This window comes from Macaca mulatta, chromosome 1, assembly GCF_049350105.2.
Source record: "Macaca mulatta isolate MMU2019108-1 chromosome 1, T2T-MMU8v2.0, whole genome shotgun sequence".
NCBI lineage: Eukaryota > Metazoa > Chordata > Mammalia > Primates > Cercopithecidae > Macaca > Macaca mulatta.
The window spans coordinates 37,241,333-37,256,918 of record NC_133406.1 but is presented as its reverse complement, the minus strand read 5'-3'; the positions used below and the strand labels follow the sequence as shown (position 1 = coordinate 37,256,918).

The 15,586-nt window shown below is 40.6% G+C and overlaps 1 protein-coding gene across 2 annotated transcripts in view; it reads left to right on the top strand.

The window, feature by feature from the left end:
- LOC716654 (torsin A interacting protein 2) overlaps positions 1-8,138 on the top strand; it is a 35,464-nt gene extending 27,326 nt beyond the window's left edge. The window contains exons 3-5 of one of the 2 annotated variants that reach the window (XM_077995159.1): positions 1,018-1,536; positions 4,421-4,522; positions 5,229-8,138. In XM_077995159.1, coding sequence (XP_077851285.1) covers positions 1,018-1,536; positions 4,421-4,522; positions 5,229-5,986 — 1,379 coding nt within the window. In that variant the 3' untranslated portion in view covers positions 5,987-8,138. 2 annotated transcript variants of the gene reach the window in all.
- Positions 8,139-15,586: the final 7,448 nt, after the last annotated feature.

The following is a 15,586-nucleotide window of genomic DNA, read 5'->3' as shown; positions in this document are numbered from 1 at the left end:
GTCTCTTAATCAATAAGTTAAGAGACTCCTGTTTTCCCCTTTTCTTGCCATTTATTTTAATTACTGTTTTTTATTTTTATCTTTATTTTTTCATTTTATTTGAGATGGAGTTTCGCTCTTGTCGCCCAGGCTGGAGTACAATGGCGTGATCTTGGCTCACTGCAACCTCCACCTCCCGGATTCAAGCGGTTCTCCTGCCTCAACCTCCCGAGTAACTGGGATTACAGGCACCCGCCACCACGCCTGGCTAATTTTTTATATTTTTAGTAGAGATGGGGTTTCACCATGTTGGCCAGGTTGGTCTTGAACTCCTGACCTCAGGTGATTCACCTGCCTCAGCCTCCCAAAGTGCTGGGATTACATGCATGAGCCACCATGTCTGGCCATTCTCACTTTTATTAAAGAAACAAAGTCTTTTGGAATTTCCCACCTGCTGGGTTTAACTGATTATATTCTTGAGGCATAATTTAATGTATTCCTCTATCCCTGTATTTCTTGGAAACTGGTAGCTCTAGAAGCTTATCAGATTTAAGTTCAGTTGTTTGGCAAGAATACTTCCTAAGTGGTCTAGAGTACTTCTTACTGCATTATATTAGGAGGTTAATGACATCTGTTTGGGTTTCCCTGTTTTCATGATGTGAATTCAGATTGGTCACTGGGTTCAGCAGTTGTCAGTCTGGCTTATCCACCATAAAAGTCCCCATCAGCCTTTTGCATAAGGTTTTGCTACCATTGATGAGCATTACCTTTCATTAGGGAAGAGGATATATTTAATATAACCAAAAGTTGGTTCTGTCATATAAATTGTTTTATATTAGTGTCATTTTGTATTTATTAACGTAAGTTTTTTGTTGCTGTTTTAATCACCTTTAGTGGGAGCCAAGAGAAATAATGTTTAGGAAGAGTGTCTTGTAAACCATGAAAATCTATGTAAATATTATTAAACAGGGAGCTTTTTAAAATATAAATTTATGGGGAATTTTTTCCAATAAAAATTATAAATTTTTGTCTCAATAGACTCTCAAAAGGATTTGGAAAATAATCCATCAATAAATTCTCAGGCGCAGGAGACCACAATCATGGCAAGTAATGCTGAGGAAGCTCAGACCCTACACTCTGCCTGTGGTCTTAGCAAAGACCACCAAAGGGTGGAGACAGTGGGTCCGGAAAGTGCAGATACAGGTGATAAATCCGAAAGTCCAGATGAAGCAAATGTGGGGAAACATCCAAAGGATAAAATAGAAGATGAGAACAACCAGAGTTTTCTGGATGGTGAAAAAGGGCATCACCTCCCTTCAGAAAATCTGGGTGAAGAACCCTTGGATCCAGATCCCAGCCCTTCTCCAAGTGACAAGGTAGGAAGAGCAGATGCACACTTAGGGAGCAGCTCTGTGGCCCTCCCTAATGAAGCAAGTGACGGAACTGGAGCATCTCAGGAACCACCTACAACAGACTCCCAGGAGGCCCAGAGTCCTGGTCATTCCATTACAGGGCAAGAGGGCGAGGATACACTGAGGAGGCGACTGCTGGCCCCAGGTAAGAGAACCCCTGAACTACTCTCCTGTTTTGTATTGCTCTGTTAACTGAGAAAACAGCAGAAGTCAGAGGCCGTCTTTCCAGAGAACTTTTGTCTATCTTTCATAGGATTAAGGCCTTTGGGCCTTGCCCAGGCTCACACAGAGCCAGATGACTGAGTTGATTTTAGAATGAGTTTTCTCATCTAGGCTAGCTCATTCCACTGTATTAAGTTGCTTCCTACACATAAACTGCATTTCTAAGCAATGTTTTTATTAACTGTTTATATTGATGTGATATGACAAAAAGGGGCATGACTTTTAAAAAATTCGCTTCTAGTTTTTTATTTCTTATGAGAATATTTTGACATAATTTTAAAAATCTTTTACTTTTTGGTAAACTAACTGTTACATAAATCAAGACATTGGTATAGTTAAAAATGAGCATTAATGGGACAGTGTCCTTAACTCAGTCATGTTTCAGTTTTATAGGACTTTGAGTAAGTCAGTTAGTTTCTCTATACCTGGTTTTTTCTGCCTATATGTTAAGAGGAACGAGCATGTCTTCCCTGATGAAGGTAAGCGTTGCAGGGTGCTAAATCCTTAACGGGAACTCAAGAGGTGTGAATTCTGGTTGTGGCCCTACCACTTGCTAACTTGGGTGACCTTGGGAAAGTCTCTTCCCTTCCTGGTGCTTCAATTTCCTATTTGTAAAATGAAGAAGTTGGATAAGATGATATCCAGGGATTCTTCTAGGTGTCACCTTCTGTGATTGTGTGTGGATTTGTATTTTATAAGCGCTCTGAAGAGCTCAGTCTGAAATGCCCATTTGCCAGTGCAAAAGAATATAAAATATAAGACACTCTGTTCATCAGGGACTTCAGCAAGGGCTAGTAATTCATGTTTCACTGCAAATCAATGACTAATCTCAAATATATGTTTTATTTATTAATCATCAATAATCTGTAACTTCAGTGAAGGCAAGGACTGTGTCCCTGTCATTCATTGTGTATCTCTGGCACCTGGCACATAGAAACACCTTTATAAATTTTGTCAAATGAATGAATGTGATTTGTATGGACCATGACCTGTGTCAGAATTTCACTGTTATGAGCTAGGTGCAATTACTTATGCCTCTAGTCCCAGTTACTTAGGAAGCTGAGTTGGAAGGATTGCTTGAGCCCAGGAGTTTGAGCCTGCAGTGTGCTGTGATCACCCCTGTGAATAGCCACTGCATTCTAGCTAGCCTGGGCAATGTAGTGAGACCCCATCTCTTTAAAAAAATTCACTGTTAGGCAGGTTCACTGTGAGTAGAAAAAAATATTGTTTAAAAAAATCCAGTTTAGGCCAAGAGCAGTGGCTCACTCCTGTGATCCTAGCACTTTGGGAGGCCAAGGCTGGTGGATCACTTGAGGCTAGGAGTTCAAGACCAGCCTGGGCAAAATGACAAAAACCCATCTCTCCAGTAAACACAAAAACAGCTGCGTGCACTTGTAGTCCTCAGGAGGCTGAGGTGGGAGGATTGCTTGAGCCCGGGAGGTTGAAGCTGTGGTGAGCCGAAATTTCACCACCACACTGCAGCCTTGGTGACAGAGTGAGACCCTGTCTTTTAAAACAAAAATGCAGTTTATGTATGGAAAGCAACTTACTATAGTTGAATGAAGTTATCTGTACTCTAAGAGATGAGAAATCTTGTTTTCATCTCAACTTAGCTACATCTCCTTATGTGACCTTGGGTAAGATCTTCCCTGTACCTTTTTTCATGATAGGTTAAGTAGTGCAGCCGGGGTATGTGTCCATTATAGATCCTTTCAGTTCTGAAATTCCATGATATGATATTTTAAGAACCTACTTTTTGGGGTGATATGAGCAATCCTTTATAAGTGAAGATGATCCTACTTATCTATGCTAATAGAAGTACCTGGCTGGGGTTAAGCACAAATTTAGAGTCTAGTGTGATTTAGCTTAGAGTGCTAAAAATTGTTGCCCATCTTTTCACCCACATATTTTAAGCTTGGCATGCCCACCCTACACCTGGATTTTTACATATTTTGTGAATTTTCTTCACCTTATATTCCTTGCTTTGTATATCTCCTTCACTAAGAGTTTCAAATTTGCTTTTATAAGCTGTTTTGCAACTGTACAGTAATCTCTCCTATCTCAGAACTTAGTGCTTCTGTTATTTTTATATTTGGGGTCTTGAGGGACCATGTGAAACTCGAACACTGGAATTAGAGCACAATTACCCTGTGAAGTTGAATCTCGTGTATAGCCAACATTTCTTAAATCCCTTCTTAATTTTATACATTTTGCTGAATCACATTTTAGGTAAGTTTGGCCGCAGTATTTAAATGTCTTTGTCTTTGATATAAGAGGCAGTGAGGAATTGTGAATATAGCAACATTATCCTTGAATGAATTTCACAGCATTTCATTTTATTCTTCTAAGTAAAATAAGAGTAATAGTCTTAAAGAAAAGACAGGAAAAATGTTAACTTTGGTTTTTTTTTGAGGTGGAGTCTTGCTCTGTCCCCCAGACTGGAGTGCAGTGGTGTGATGTCGGCTCACTGCAACCTTTGCCTCCCGGATTCAAGCGATTCTCCTGCCTCAGCCTCCCGCGTAGCTGGGATTACAGGCACCCACCATCATGCCTGGATAATTTTTGTATTTTTAGTAGAGAAGGGGTTTCACCTTTTTGGCCAGACTGGTCTCGAACTTCTGACCCCAAGTGAGCCACCTGCCTCAGCCTCGCAAAGTGCTGGGATTATAGGCGCGAGCCACCGTACCTGGCTAAGGTACAGAAATCCTTTTAGTCAAATCATTGTTTGGTTTGGTGAGAGATATAAAGGTATACATACTGTCATTAGTGTACTGCCTAAAAATAATATTGATTCTTTTCCTCTCCAGAGGCTGGAAGTCATCCACAACAAACACAAAAATTGGAAGAAATTAAAGAGAATGCACAGGACACTATGAGACAGATTAATAAAAATGGTTTTTGGAGCTATGGTGAGAACAAACCTGGTTTTACTGCAGTGTTGATTCACATTCAGAAATCCTCAGTGAAAATGCCTAGAAAACTAGCAGATTTAAACAGTTTTAACATTGTGTTTACATACACTTATTTAATGATTGGTAGTAAGTCATAGTAAAATAGAAAAATAGAGTTTTAGGGATTTTTCCCTTAAGGGTACTGGCTGATATTTTGCTGTGATTAACAAAATGGAATTTCTCACAGTAGGAAAAGCTTTTCCTAAATAAGAAACAAAAACTGCCTTTCTAATTAGAGAATATTAAATTTTCAAGTGCATTTTAAAGTTATGACTACTAAAAAAAAAATGGTCAGCTATAGGTAGTAGGTGCTTTGAGAAGATGGAAGAAAATCTTGATCACTTATGTCTAAATTACATCATTAGTTATAACAACAAATACATAGACTCAGCTTTTACCTTTTATTTATTTAAATTTTTTACTGAGTACTTAACTCTTCCATGAAGGTTTTGTCTTTCAACAAAGATATCTTCAAATAATTAAATCTGAGAAGAGATTAGAGAAGAGGTACTTCTGGTGGATTAAAAGTTTAAACAATTTATGCAAAAGAAACTTATTGCTCCTAGTAAAACCTGATGGTATTTCTGCCTCATTTTAGTTTACCATAGGCTTTGTTTCTGGCTTGTGTTCTCTGTAATTTTCTGTTTTCTCATTCTTTTGACAGGCCCTATCTTTCTTCTCTTCCTGGTTGTGGCTGTTGTGGCAAGTTCTGTGAATAGCTACTATTCCTCTCCAGCCCAGCAAGTGCCCAAAAATCCAGCTTTGGAGGCCTTTTTGGCCCAGTTTAGCCAATTGAAAGATAAATTTCCAGGCCAGAGTTCCTTCCTGTGGCAGAGAGGACGGAAGTTTCTCCAGAAGCACCTCAATGCTTCCAACCCCACTGAGCCAGCCACCATCATATTTACAGCAGCTCAGGAGGGAAGAGAGACCCTGAAGTGCCTGAGCCACCATGTTGCAGATGCCTACACCTCTTCCCAGAAAGTCTCTGCCATTCAGATTGATGGGGCTGGAAGGACCTGGCAGGACAGTGACACGGTCAAGCTGTTGGTTGACCTGGAGCTGAGCTATGGGTTTGAGAATGGCCAGAAGGCTGCTGTGGTACACCACTTCGAATCCTTTCCTGCCGGCTCCACTTTAATCTTCTACAAGTATTGTGATCATGAGAATGCTGCCTTTAAAGATGTGGCCCTGGTCCTGACTGTTCTGCTAGAGGAGGAAACATTAGAAGCAAGTGTAGGCCCAAGGGAAACTGAAGAAAAAGTGAGAGACTTACTCTGGGCCAAGTTTACCAACTCTGACACTCCCAGCTCCTTCAACCACATGGACTCAGACAAGTTGAGTGGGCTGTGGAGCCGAATTTCACACCTGGTACTGCCAGTCCAGCCAGTGAGGAGCATTGAAGAACAGGGGTGCCTTTTCTAAAGCTAAGCACAAAGTTGGTTATAGAAGGTGTATGTTTATGAAAAAGTTTGTTTAAAGGCCTTTCATTTATATGGAAGGAGGTTGATAAAATAGGTTGAGGAAATAGCCTGAAAAACAAAAATGAGCTTATTTTAGAAACAAGTTTTTATTTTTTACTTCTTGTAAAATCTTTCTAATCTAAGCCTTGACAAAACTAAAAATTAACCGACTTTTTTTCTTTGCCTTTTGGACCAAATCAGGTTTGAAGTATGGATGATATATATGAGAATTTTTTTAAAATTCTAAAATATAGCAACATTGCACAGGAAGATACTCTTACTTCTTAGAGTAACTACAGAGTGATTTTTTTTTCTTGAGTGAGACTCTGAAGAGCCTTTTGGATGCTGTTTGGACTTGGATGAAAGCAATTAGAATTATGAAGCAATGATCACTTTTAGAAAATTTTTCTATCACATGTTGAATATTTTCAAAACCTCACTTTAATAATCTAAAGTTATGGGATTGTATCTTATATTAATTTTACAGTTTTGAGTAGTATGATAAAAGAAATAAGAATTCAAACCATTAAGTACCTACCTATACTACATGTAAGGCACTGTGCTTTTATTCCATTCAGCTGAGGTATAAGTGTACCTCAGTACAGAATAAGCAGCTGTACTCAAACATTCTTAAAAATGAGAACCAATGGGGAAATTGTTTATAATCATTGGAAATGAAGAAATTCCAATTGGCTATATCTTTACTTCAGCTTTTCTTGAATGATTTACAGCAGTGATTTTCAAAATGTGTCTACTGGCACCCTTCCCCTTTGTATCAGAGCAGTTCTGCTTTTAACTGTTTTATATGTCAGGCTCTATGAGATTTCATTGGAACAAAGAGTTTCACTGATACTCAAGTTTGAAAACCATTAAGTGAAAAAACATCTTAGAAGATAGGAAATATGTAAAAAAATTGAATGTATTAAATCTTATGAGTAGGAAGATGAAATACAGGTTTATCATATAGCTATATTGTTTATGAACACTAAAGATCTATACATGAACAGCAGAATGTATAAGCTAGCATTTACTAGCATGTCTCTGATGCTTTTGTTCATTTCTGTTAGTCATCATTTTTGTCCCCTCTGCATGGAATTTTATACTTGTCTAGGGTGAGAGTTTGTAGACTTTCAGCAGAACATATTTTAATAACCAATTTATTTGTTTTATTTTAAAAAATTATTTTTGAATAACCAATTTAATAGTAAATTTTATATGAACACTTGGCATAACTTTACCAAACAGTTTATTTCTATGCAGTGATGGAACATTATGTAATACAGCTCATTTCTTGACCACCTAGTTATAGAAGTACCATTAAGTTAAAAATTAGAGAAATCCAAGAGATGTTATACTTAATGAGAGGAAGCAGAAATGGTGGGTAGATTCTCAGAGGTTTTGATGTTCAGTACTGACTGTTGGACCATGTTCTGTGATTGTAAGAAATATTGAAAACAGTTTGTATGGAGACAGTAGGTGATTAGCATTTGAGCTCTCAAAGCAGAACTCTAGTAAAATGATCTCGACCTAACAAAGGGTCTGTTCTATTATATAGACTATTCCCATAATCCTGGAATGTTTCAACTAGGTTTTGGCCTCTCCATTATATGAGCTCATATGTATATATTTAAGAAGTCTGATTAAAGTATGGAAAGATTTTAGGAAACTCTAAGACAATACAGGGATCTTTATTGATACCTAAAAAGATTACAATTGAGTAATTGCTTAATTGAGTGTAGGGGCATACCTGAAGGAAGAATTTGCATTTGGGACTTTGAAGGAATCTTCCAAGAGATTTGGGAAAAGACCTGAACAAAAAGTTAAAGCATAGTGAATGTAATATAAATGTCAATCCAGTATAAAAGCAGAGGAAACGAAGGAAAATCTATATACCATATGCACATTTTTTCTGTCTTTTTAGATCTTAGATGCTAACATTACATCCACAAAACCAGTGTTGCCTTGTACAACTATTATATTGGCCTGCTGACCTGTGCTACCTCAGATCTGTAAAGGAACCAGTATGACGCATATTCTTGTTTCGTCATTCGGTCGAATATGGTTTTTCATCATTTCCTTTCAAAATAATTTAGAAAAATAAATTTCTAAAGTCACAATGGCTTTTATTTAGCCTTTTTAAAAACACTTTTCCTTCCATGTGTAGTGCAATCAATTGAGAGTGTTGTCAGTTTTCTGTCCACTATTTCAAAAGTCGTTTTTTTTTGAGATGGAGTCTCACTCTGACTCCCAGGCTGGAGTGCAGTGGCTTGATTGTAGCTCACTGTAGCTTTAAACTCCTGGGCTCAAGCAATCCTCCCACCTTAGCCTCCTGAGTAGCTGGGACTACAAGTGCATACTACCACACCACTCTACCACTCTGTTTTGTATAGAGACAGGGTCTCACTGTGTTGCCCAGGCTGGTCTTGAACTCCTGGCCTCAAGTGACCCTCCCACCTCGGCCTCCCAAAGTGTTTGGATTACAGATGTGACCCAATGCATCCAACCTCAAACTTTTTTTTTTTTTTTTTTTTTAGAGAAGGTCTTGCTCTGTCACCCAGGCTGAAATGCAGTGGCGCAATTTCACCTCACTGTAACCTATGCCTCCTGGGTTCCAGTGATTCTTGTGCCTCAGCCTCCCGAGTAGCTGGGATTACAGGCACACACCACAATGCCCAGCTAATTTTTGTATTTTTATTAGAGACGAGGTTTTGCTGTGTTGTCCAGGCTGGTCTCGAACTCCTGGCCTCAATTGATCTGCCCACCTTGGCCTTTCAAAGTGCTAGGATTATAGACATGAGCCACCACACCTGGCCTCAAAAATCATTTTTAAAAGAAGCAGTATATTAGCTCTGGGTCTTCTCATTACTAAAATGACTTTTTAAACATGATACTATATTTTATAAATGTACAGATAATTCAAATCTATTATCTAATGTGTTCTCTTAGGTTAATTTCTATTTGTTTCTATTCTTTGTGTGTGTGTGTGTGTGTGTGTGTGTGTGTGTGTGTGTGTGTTGAGATGGAGTCTTGCTCTGTTGCCTAGGCTGGAGTGCAGTGGCGCGATCTCGGCTCACTGCAAGCTCCGCCTCCCGGGTTCACGCCATTCTCCTGCCTCAGCCTCCCGAGTAGCTGGGACTACAGGTGCCTGCCACGACATCTGGCTAATTTTGTGTGTGTGTGTTTTTAGTAGAGACAGGTTTTCACTGTGTTAGCCAGGATTGTCTCCATCTCCTGACCTTGTGATCCGCCCGCCTCAGCCTCCCAAAGTGCTGGGATTACAGGCGTGAGCCACCGTGCCTGGCCTATCCTTTACATTTTTTAAGGTTTCAGATTTTCTTTTGTGTGTCTAGTAATTCATCTTTTATTGTCATAGATAATTTGCTTATTTGACTTAGAAAAATGATTTGTAGGCATACAATATCGTACATGATACCTAAACATTGCCATTTAGTTACTCTCCTAGAACAACTTTCATTACGCTGTCTATTAATATAAATTACCTCTTGAGTAATCCCAGAATCATAGAACCAATGGTGGAATCTGAAACTGTCTTTGGACTTGAGGTTTTTCTTCCCTTAGGGTAAATTTTAGGTTTTCTGGTTAGTTTCCAGGGTTGGCAGAGAAGTTCATATCACTAAAGGGGTTCATATCACTAAAATAGTAATACTAATTTGTTTCATATTTCTATTTTAAAAAGCAATAAAGAAATTTCAATGCATTTCATTTGAAGCCCCCAAGTTTATGGTGGTTAGTGAGGCTCAGCATGCCGGTAACCCACCATTCTCTCAGCTAATGACTCCACTAAATAGTGCTAGCCACTGAGATGGTTTTGACCTTTTAAACAACTTTTTTTTTTTTTTTTTTTTTTTGAGACAGAGTTTCTCTCTTGTCCATGCTGGAATGCAATGGTGCGAACTTGGCTCACTGCAACCACCGCCTCCCAGGTTCAAGCCATTCTCCTGCCTCAGGCTCCCAAGTAGCTGGATCCCAAGTAGCTGGATGGCGTGTGCCATCACGCCCAGCTAATTTTTGTATTTTTGGTAGAGACAGGGTTTCCCCACGTTGGCCAGGCTGGTCTCGAACTCCTGACCTCAAGTGATCTACCTGCCTCGGCCTCCCAAAGTGCTGGGATTACAGGCGTGAGCCACCGCATCCAGCCTAAACAGCTTTTAATTACTTGATTTATACTTTATTAAAGGCAGGAAGCACAATGACCAGTGATATTAAAATATAACCAATATAGCATAGGAAAGCGATAATTATTCAGATGATCCTCACCAGCACGGCATTTGTGTATATCTGTCCAAACTCTACGCCACATAGCAGGTCTCTGGCACTTCAAAAATGGATGTTAAATAGAAAATAATAAATAATAGCTGATTAGGGTAATCATTTATTTAATCGGAATAAAGATGATATCCATAAAATTTACTTGCAGAGAAATACTTTGTTTTAAAGACAGGGTCTCACTCTGTCACCCAAGCTATGGTGCAGTTGGCACAATCACGGCTCCCTGCAGCCTGGACCTCCTGGCCTCAAGGGGTTGATCCTCCTACTTCAGGGATTACAGGCACACGCCACCATGCCTGGCTAGTTGAGAAGTACTTTCAAATAGCAACATGAAGCCTTTCTTTTATCATTTGAAAATAAAACATAGTTGTAAACATAAACCAGTATGTCTTTGTAAAGCCAGTAATATATCATTTTATAGGAGCATTGTCTTCTTGTGTTTTTCAAGTTGACTATGTAGTTCTATGTCAGTCTCCATTTTAATATCTCGTTTGTCAAGCTGAGCATATTTCATTTTGAAATGTAGTTATTGAGAAGTCATGGTGGTTTTTTGTTTTTCACAATTCAAGTAGCTTGAACACTCATCCAATGGGAAAGCTGATGCTTATCTTTGTGGCAAATGCTTGGTTGAATAATATATTTGCAAAGATGTTAATTCTAGAGAGAGCAAAATAAAGTTGAGATGTCTGTAGAACAGTTTCTCCAGATGACTTTAAGCCTTATTTTTGTAAATTTATGTTAAATTTTAGGTGTTAAGTTGTGAAATACCTAATGATATGGGCCTAAATTTGCCTCATTCGGACCAAGACGGGGCTGTTAAAATTCATTTCGAGCTAATAAACTGTGCTATAACTTCTTTGTATTATTATTATTATACTTTAAGTTCTAGGGTATATGTGCACAACGTGCAGGTTTGTTACATAGGTATACATGTGCCATGTTGGTTTGCTGCATCCATCAACCTGTCATCTACATTAGGTATTTCTCCTAATGCTGTCCCTCCCCCAGCAGGCCCCAGTGTGTGATGTTCCCTGCCCTGTGTCCAAGTATTTTCTTTGTGCAGTTCCCACTTGCGAGTGAGAACATGCCATGTTGGTGAACTGTGCTATAACCTCTGTATCTCTATAGGCCAATCCAAATGGCCTGAGAACACAATCAGTATCCCCTAATCTGCAAAGAGGTAAATACCTTAGTCTTCAGTACCTTTCCTTCCAGTATTATCTGTGTTATCTGTGTCCTCTTGCTTTGATGTCTTGAAAAGCCCATAAATTGGTGCTTATTTGGCAAATGGTCTCCTGCTTTTCCTCACTGAGGCTTATAAACTAAATTTGCCTTTGGCTAAGAGCAGTTACATGAACCAAAAAGAACATTTTAGACTTGGGAAGCAACAGGCTGAGTCACATTGCAAGGGGCAGAGTTGGCCAGGCCCCCAGGCAGTCACAGCCCTACTCCCTGTGTTCCTTCTAGGCCTAAGGACGCATCAACACAAAGCTCTGGGCAGTTCCTCCTGGTTCATCAGAGAGCACAGGAAATTTAAACCCATTTGCCTTTCCTGTCATAGAAGAAACAGCACATTGACTTTCAAACCCAATTGCATTTTGCTTATTTGTACTTAACAAATTTGGGCTTTGTCAGTATTAATGTCCCATTTCTTGGCACCCCCTTTCTTTTTTTTTTTTTTTTTTTTTTTTTTGAGACGGAGTCTTGCTCTGTCACCCAGGCTGGAGTGCAGTGGCCGGATCTCAGCTCACTGCAAGCTCCGCCTCCCGGGTTTACGCCATTCTCCTGCCTCAGCCTCCCGAGTAGCTGGGACTACAGGCGCCCGCCACCGCGCCCGGCTAGTTTTTTGTATTTTTAGTAGAGACGGGGTTTCACCGTGTTAGCCAGGATGGTCTCGATCTCCTGACCTCATGATCCGCCCGCCTCGGCCTCCCAAAGTGCTGGGATTACAGGCTTGAGCCACCGCGCCCGGCCAGCACCCCCTTTCTTTATAACAGGGATTGCTTTTGTATTTGTTTCTTACAGGTGCTGATGAATGTGCCGTATTCAGATTAGTTGTCTGGTCATTACCAGAATAAAGAATAAATCTCCTCAATTTTTTTCAGTTGACTGATTCTTGATTAAACTTCCCAAAATAGCAGGTTTATAGAAATGGGCATGTGGTGATTAATGGTGGGAAAGGAAACTGCCCTCATATGGCAGTAAGATGAGAAGCTAGAGAATCCTGTGAGGGTTGTCAGGTGGCATTTGTGGCCATCAGTGAAATGGTACAGGGCAGACCCTGCCTAGAATCTGTTGCAGCTCTTGGTAGCATTCTTCGAGTGCTGTTCCTACTTAACGAGGCTTTCCTGACTATGGGAGAAACATTGGGGTTGTAAGCAGATCCCTGGGAATTGCTGCTACCCCAGCATGTGCTGTTGTGAGTGTGTGTGTGTGTTTTGAGACAAGGTCTTGCTCTGTTGCCCAGGCTAGAGTACAGAGGTGCCATCTCCCCTCACTGCAGCCTCTGCCTCCCAGGCTCAGGCAATTCTGTCTCAGCCTCCCAAGTAGCTGGGATTACAGACGCACACGACCGTGCTGCGCTAAATCTTTGTATTTTTAGTAGAGAAAGGGTTTCACCATGTTGTCCACCCTGGTCTCAAACCCCTGAGCTCATATGGATCTGCCTGCCTCGGCCTCCCAAAGTGCTGGGATTACAGGCGTGAACCACTGCGCCCCGCCTGTGAATGTGTTTTTTAAGTGTGGACATCCCTTACCTTGTGTGTTGGCAATGGGGGAGGTCGGGGTGTGTTCAGAGTTTCTCCCTTAAGATGTTGCCAAACCAGAATTACAGAGTAGAAGCACCTGAGTACCCATCTCAGCCCCTCACCCACCTTCTCCCAGCTTCCTGCCCCCCCACCCCCGTCCATACCCAACTAAAACCAAAGATCTTATTAACACATTGTATAGAATTGTTTTCTAACAAATCTGAATTGAGTTTTGAAAATCTGAAAGACTTGTTTTTGCAGTTTAGGAAAATAGGAACTTTGGGAGTTAGCATATCTTAACTTTAGCATATCTTAGCTTTCAGTGAAAGGAGCTAAAGTCAGGCGATAAGATGAGCCTGAAGGCAAAGAGCCTAGGATTTCGTAATACCATTCCACAAACATCAACAGGATCAGCAGCAACGAGATTTTCTTAATGCATAAACTCACCACTAGAGGATATTACATACTAGTGTTCTGCTGTACACTAGAACAGACAGGCCTCAATACTAATAAGGGAGTGAGTGGCTCTCAATTATTTAGTTGCTGTAGGAATTGTGATTTTAAACAGGACACAATAAAAATGATTTCAAGTCTGAAGTTGCAATTCGAGTCATAGAATGTTTGGTGCAGAAGCAGCTCCATCAAGCTAAACTGAGAAAAGATCTTGCTATTGGTCCAAGGTATTATCTACTTTAAGAAAAGGAAATGAGTAGGCAGATCCTATTATGTATATGTTCAGGGCACTCATTACTGTGGAATCTGCCCACATGGCTTTAGGGCTCACAGAAGGCCCCCATACACACACTAAAAATGAGGCACTAGCCGGGTGTGGTGGCTCACGCCAGTAATCCCAGCACTTTGGGAGGCCGAGGTTTGTGGATCCTTTGAGTCCAGGAGTTTGACACCAGCCTGGCCAACATGGTAAAACCCTGTCTCTACAACAAATGCAAAAATTTCGCTGGATGTGGTGGCACATGCCTGTAAGTCCCAGCTACTCAGGAGGCTGAGGCGGGAGGATCACCCGACCCTGGGAGGTAGAGGCTGCAGTGAGCCATGATTGCACCACTGCACTCCAGCCTGGGTGACCAAGTGAGACCCTGTCTTTAAAAAAAAGGCCAGGCACGGTGGCTCACGCCTATAATCCCAGCGCTTTGGGAGGCCGATGCGGACTGATCACGAGGTCAGGAGTTCAAGACCAGCCTGGCCAACATGGTGAAACCCCCGTCTCTACTAAAAATACAAAAATTAGCTGGGCATGGTGGCGGGTGCCTGTAATCCCAGCTGCTCTGGAGGCTGAGGCAGGAGAATTGCTTCACCCCAGGAGGTGGAGGTTGCAGTGAGCTGAGATCACACCACTGCACCCCATCCTGGGCAACAGAGCAAGACTCCGTCTCAGGAAAAAAATAAAAAATAAAAGACACTTTGTCCTTTTGACCTATATCTGACACTTTCTAGGATCACTAATTCTTAAGTATACAAATCAATATTTAAGATAAACCATTAATTCAGTAACATGTTTTATTATCGTATTACCTGAGATGCCATTTGAAGCTCTCACTTGGAGTCGGCACACCTCTGTAACTTCAAACATATAACAATAATAGGTAAAATATTTCAAGGAAAATTTTAGAAGACAGAGGCAGGCTCAAAACAAGATGCATCTTTGAGGGTCAGAAACAGAATAAAAACTCCAAGTGGTGAGCAGGGCTGAAGGCGCAGGCCTGTTGGACCTTGCATTTGAAGTCAGGCAGGCTGCTGGGGGCTTGGAGTTCTCACGTGAGGCTCACCAGGTTATGTAAACAGATTGCTTGTTAGAAGCCTTGCAATATTGGTATTGTTATCTGCAAATATTCAGTAATTAATTTATTTCACACAGCCTTTAAAAAAACATCTTGTTTGAATGTCTTATATAAAGTATGCTACAAGTTAGTTTCATTTTTTTTTTTTTTTTTAAGAGATGACCTCTGTATTGTTCAGGCTGGACTTGAATTCCTGGGCTCAAGTGATCCTCCTGCCTCAGCGTCCTGAGTAGCTAGGACTACAGGAGCACAGCCCTCTGCCTAAGTTTTTTTTTTTTTTTTTGAGACGGAGTCTCGCTCTGTTGCCCAACTAGAGTGCAGTGGTGCCATCTCTGCTCACTGCAACCTCCGCCTCCTGGGTTCAAGCGATTCTCCTGCCTCAGCCTCCCAAGTAGCTGGGACTACAAATGCATGACACCACGCCCGGCTAATTTTTTGTATTTTTAGTAGAGACGGGGTTTCACTGTGTTAACCAGGATGGTCTCAATTTCCTGACCTTGTGATGCACCCGTCTTGGCCTCCCAAAGTACTGGGATTACAGGCCTGGGGCTCTGCATTTGGACAAAGGTGACATTTTTAATACATCTTTACAAAATGTGAAGAATTCCTAATAGGACTTTTTGTTTAAATTTTTTTTTAAGACTCATAGCCTAAACAAAGTTAAATATAGTTTTTAAAGACTATTCTGTTAAGAGTACCCTAAATAATCATCTGAAGATGAGAATT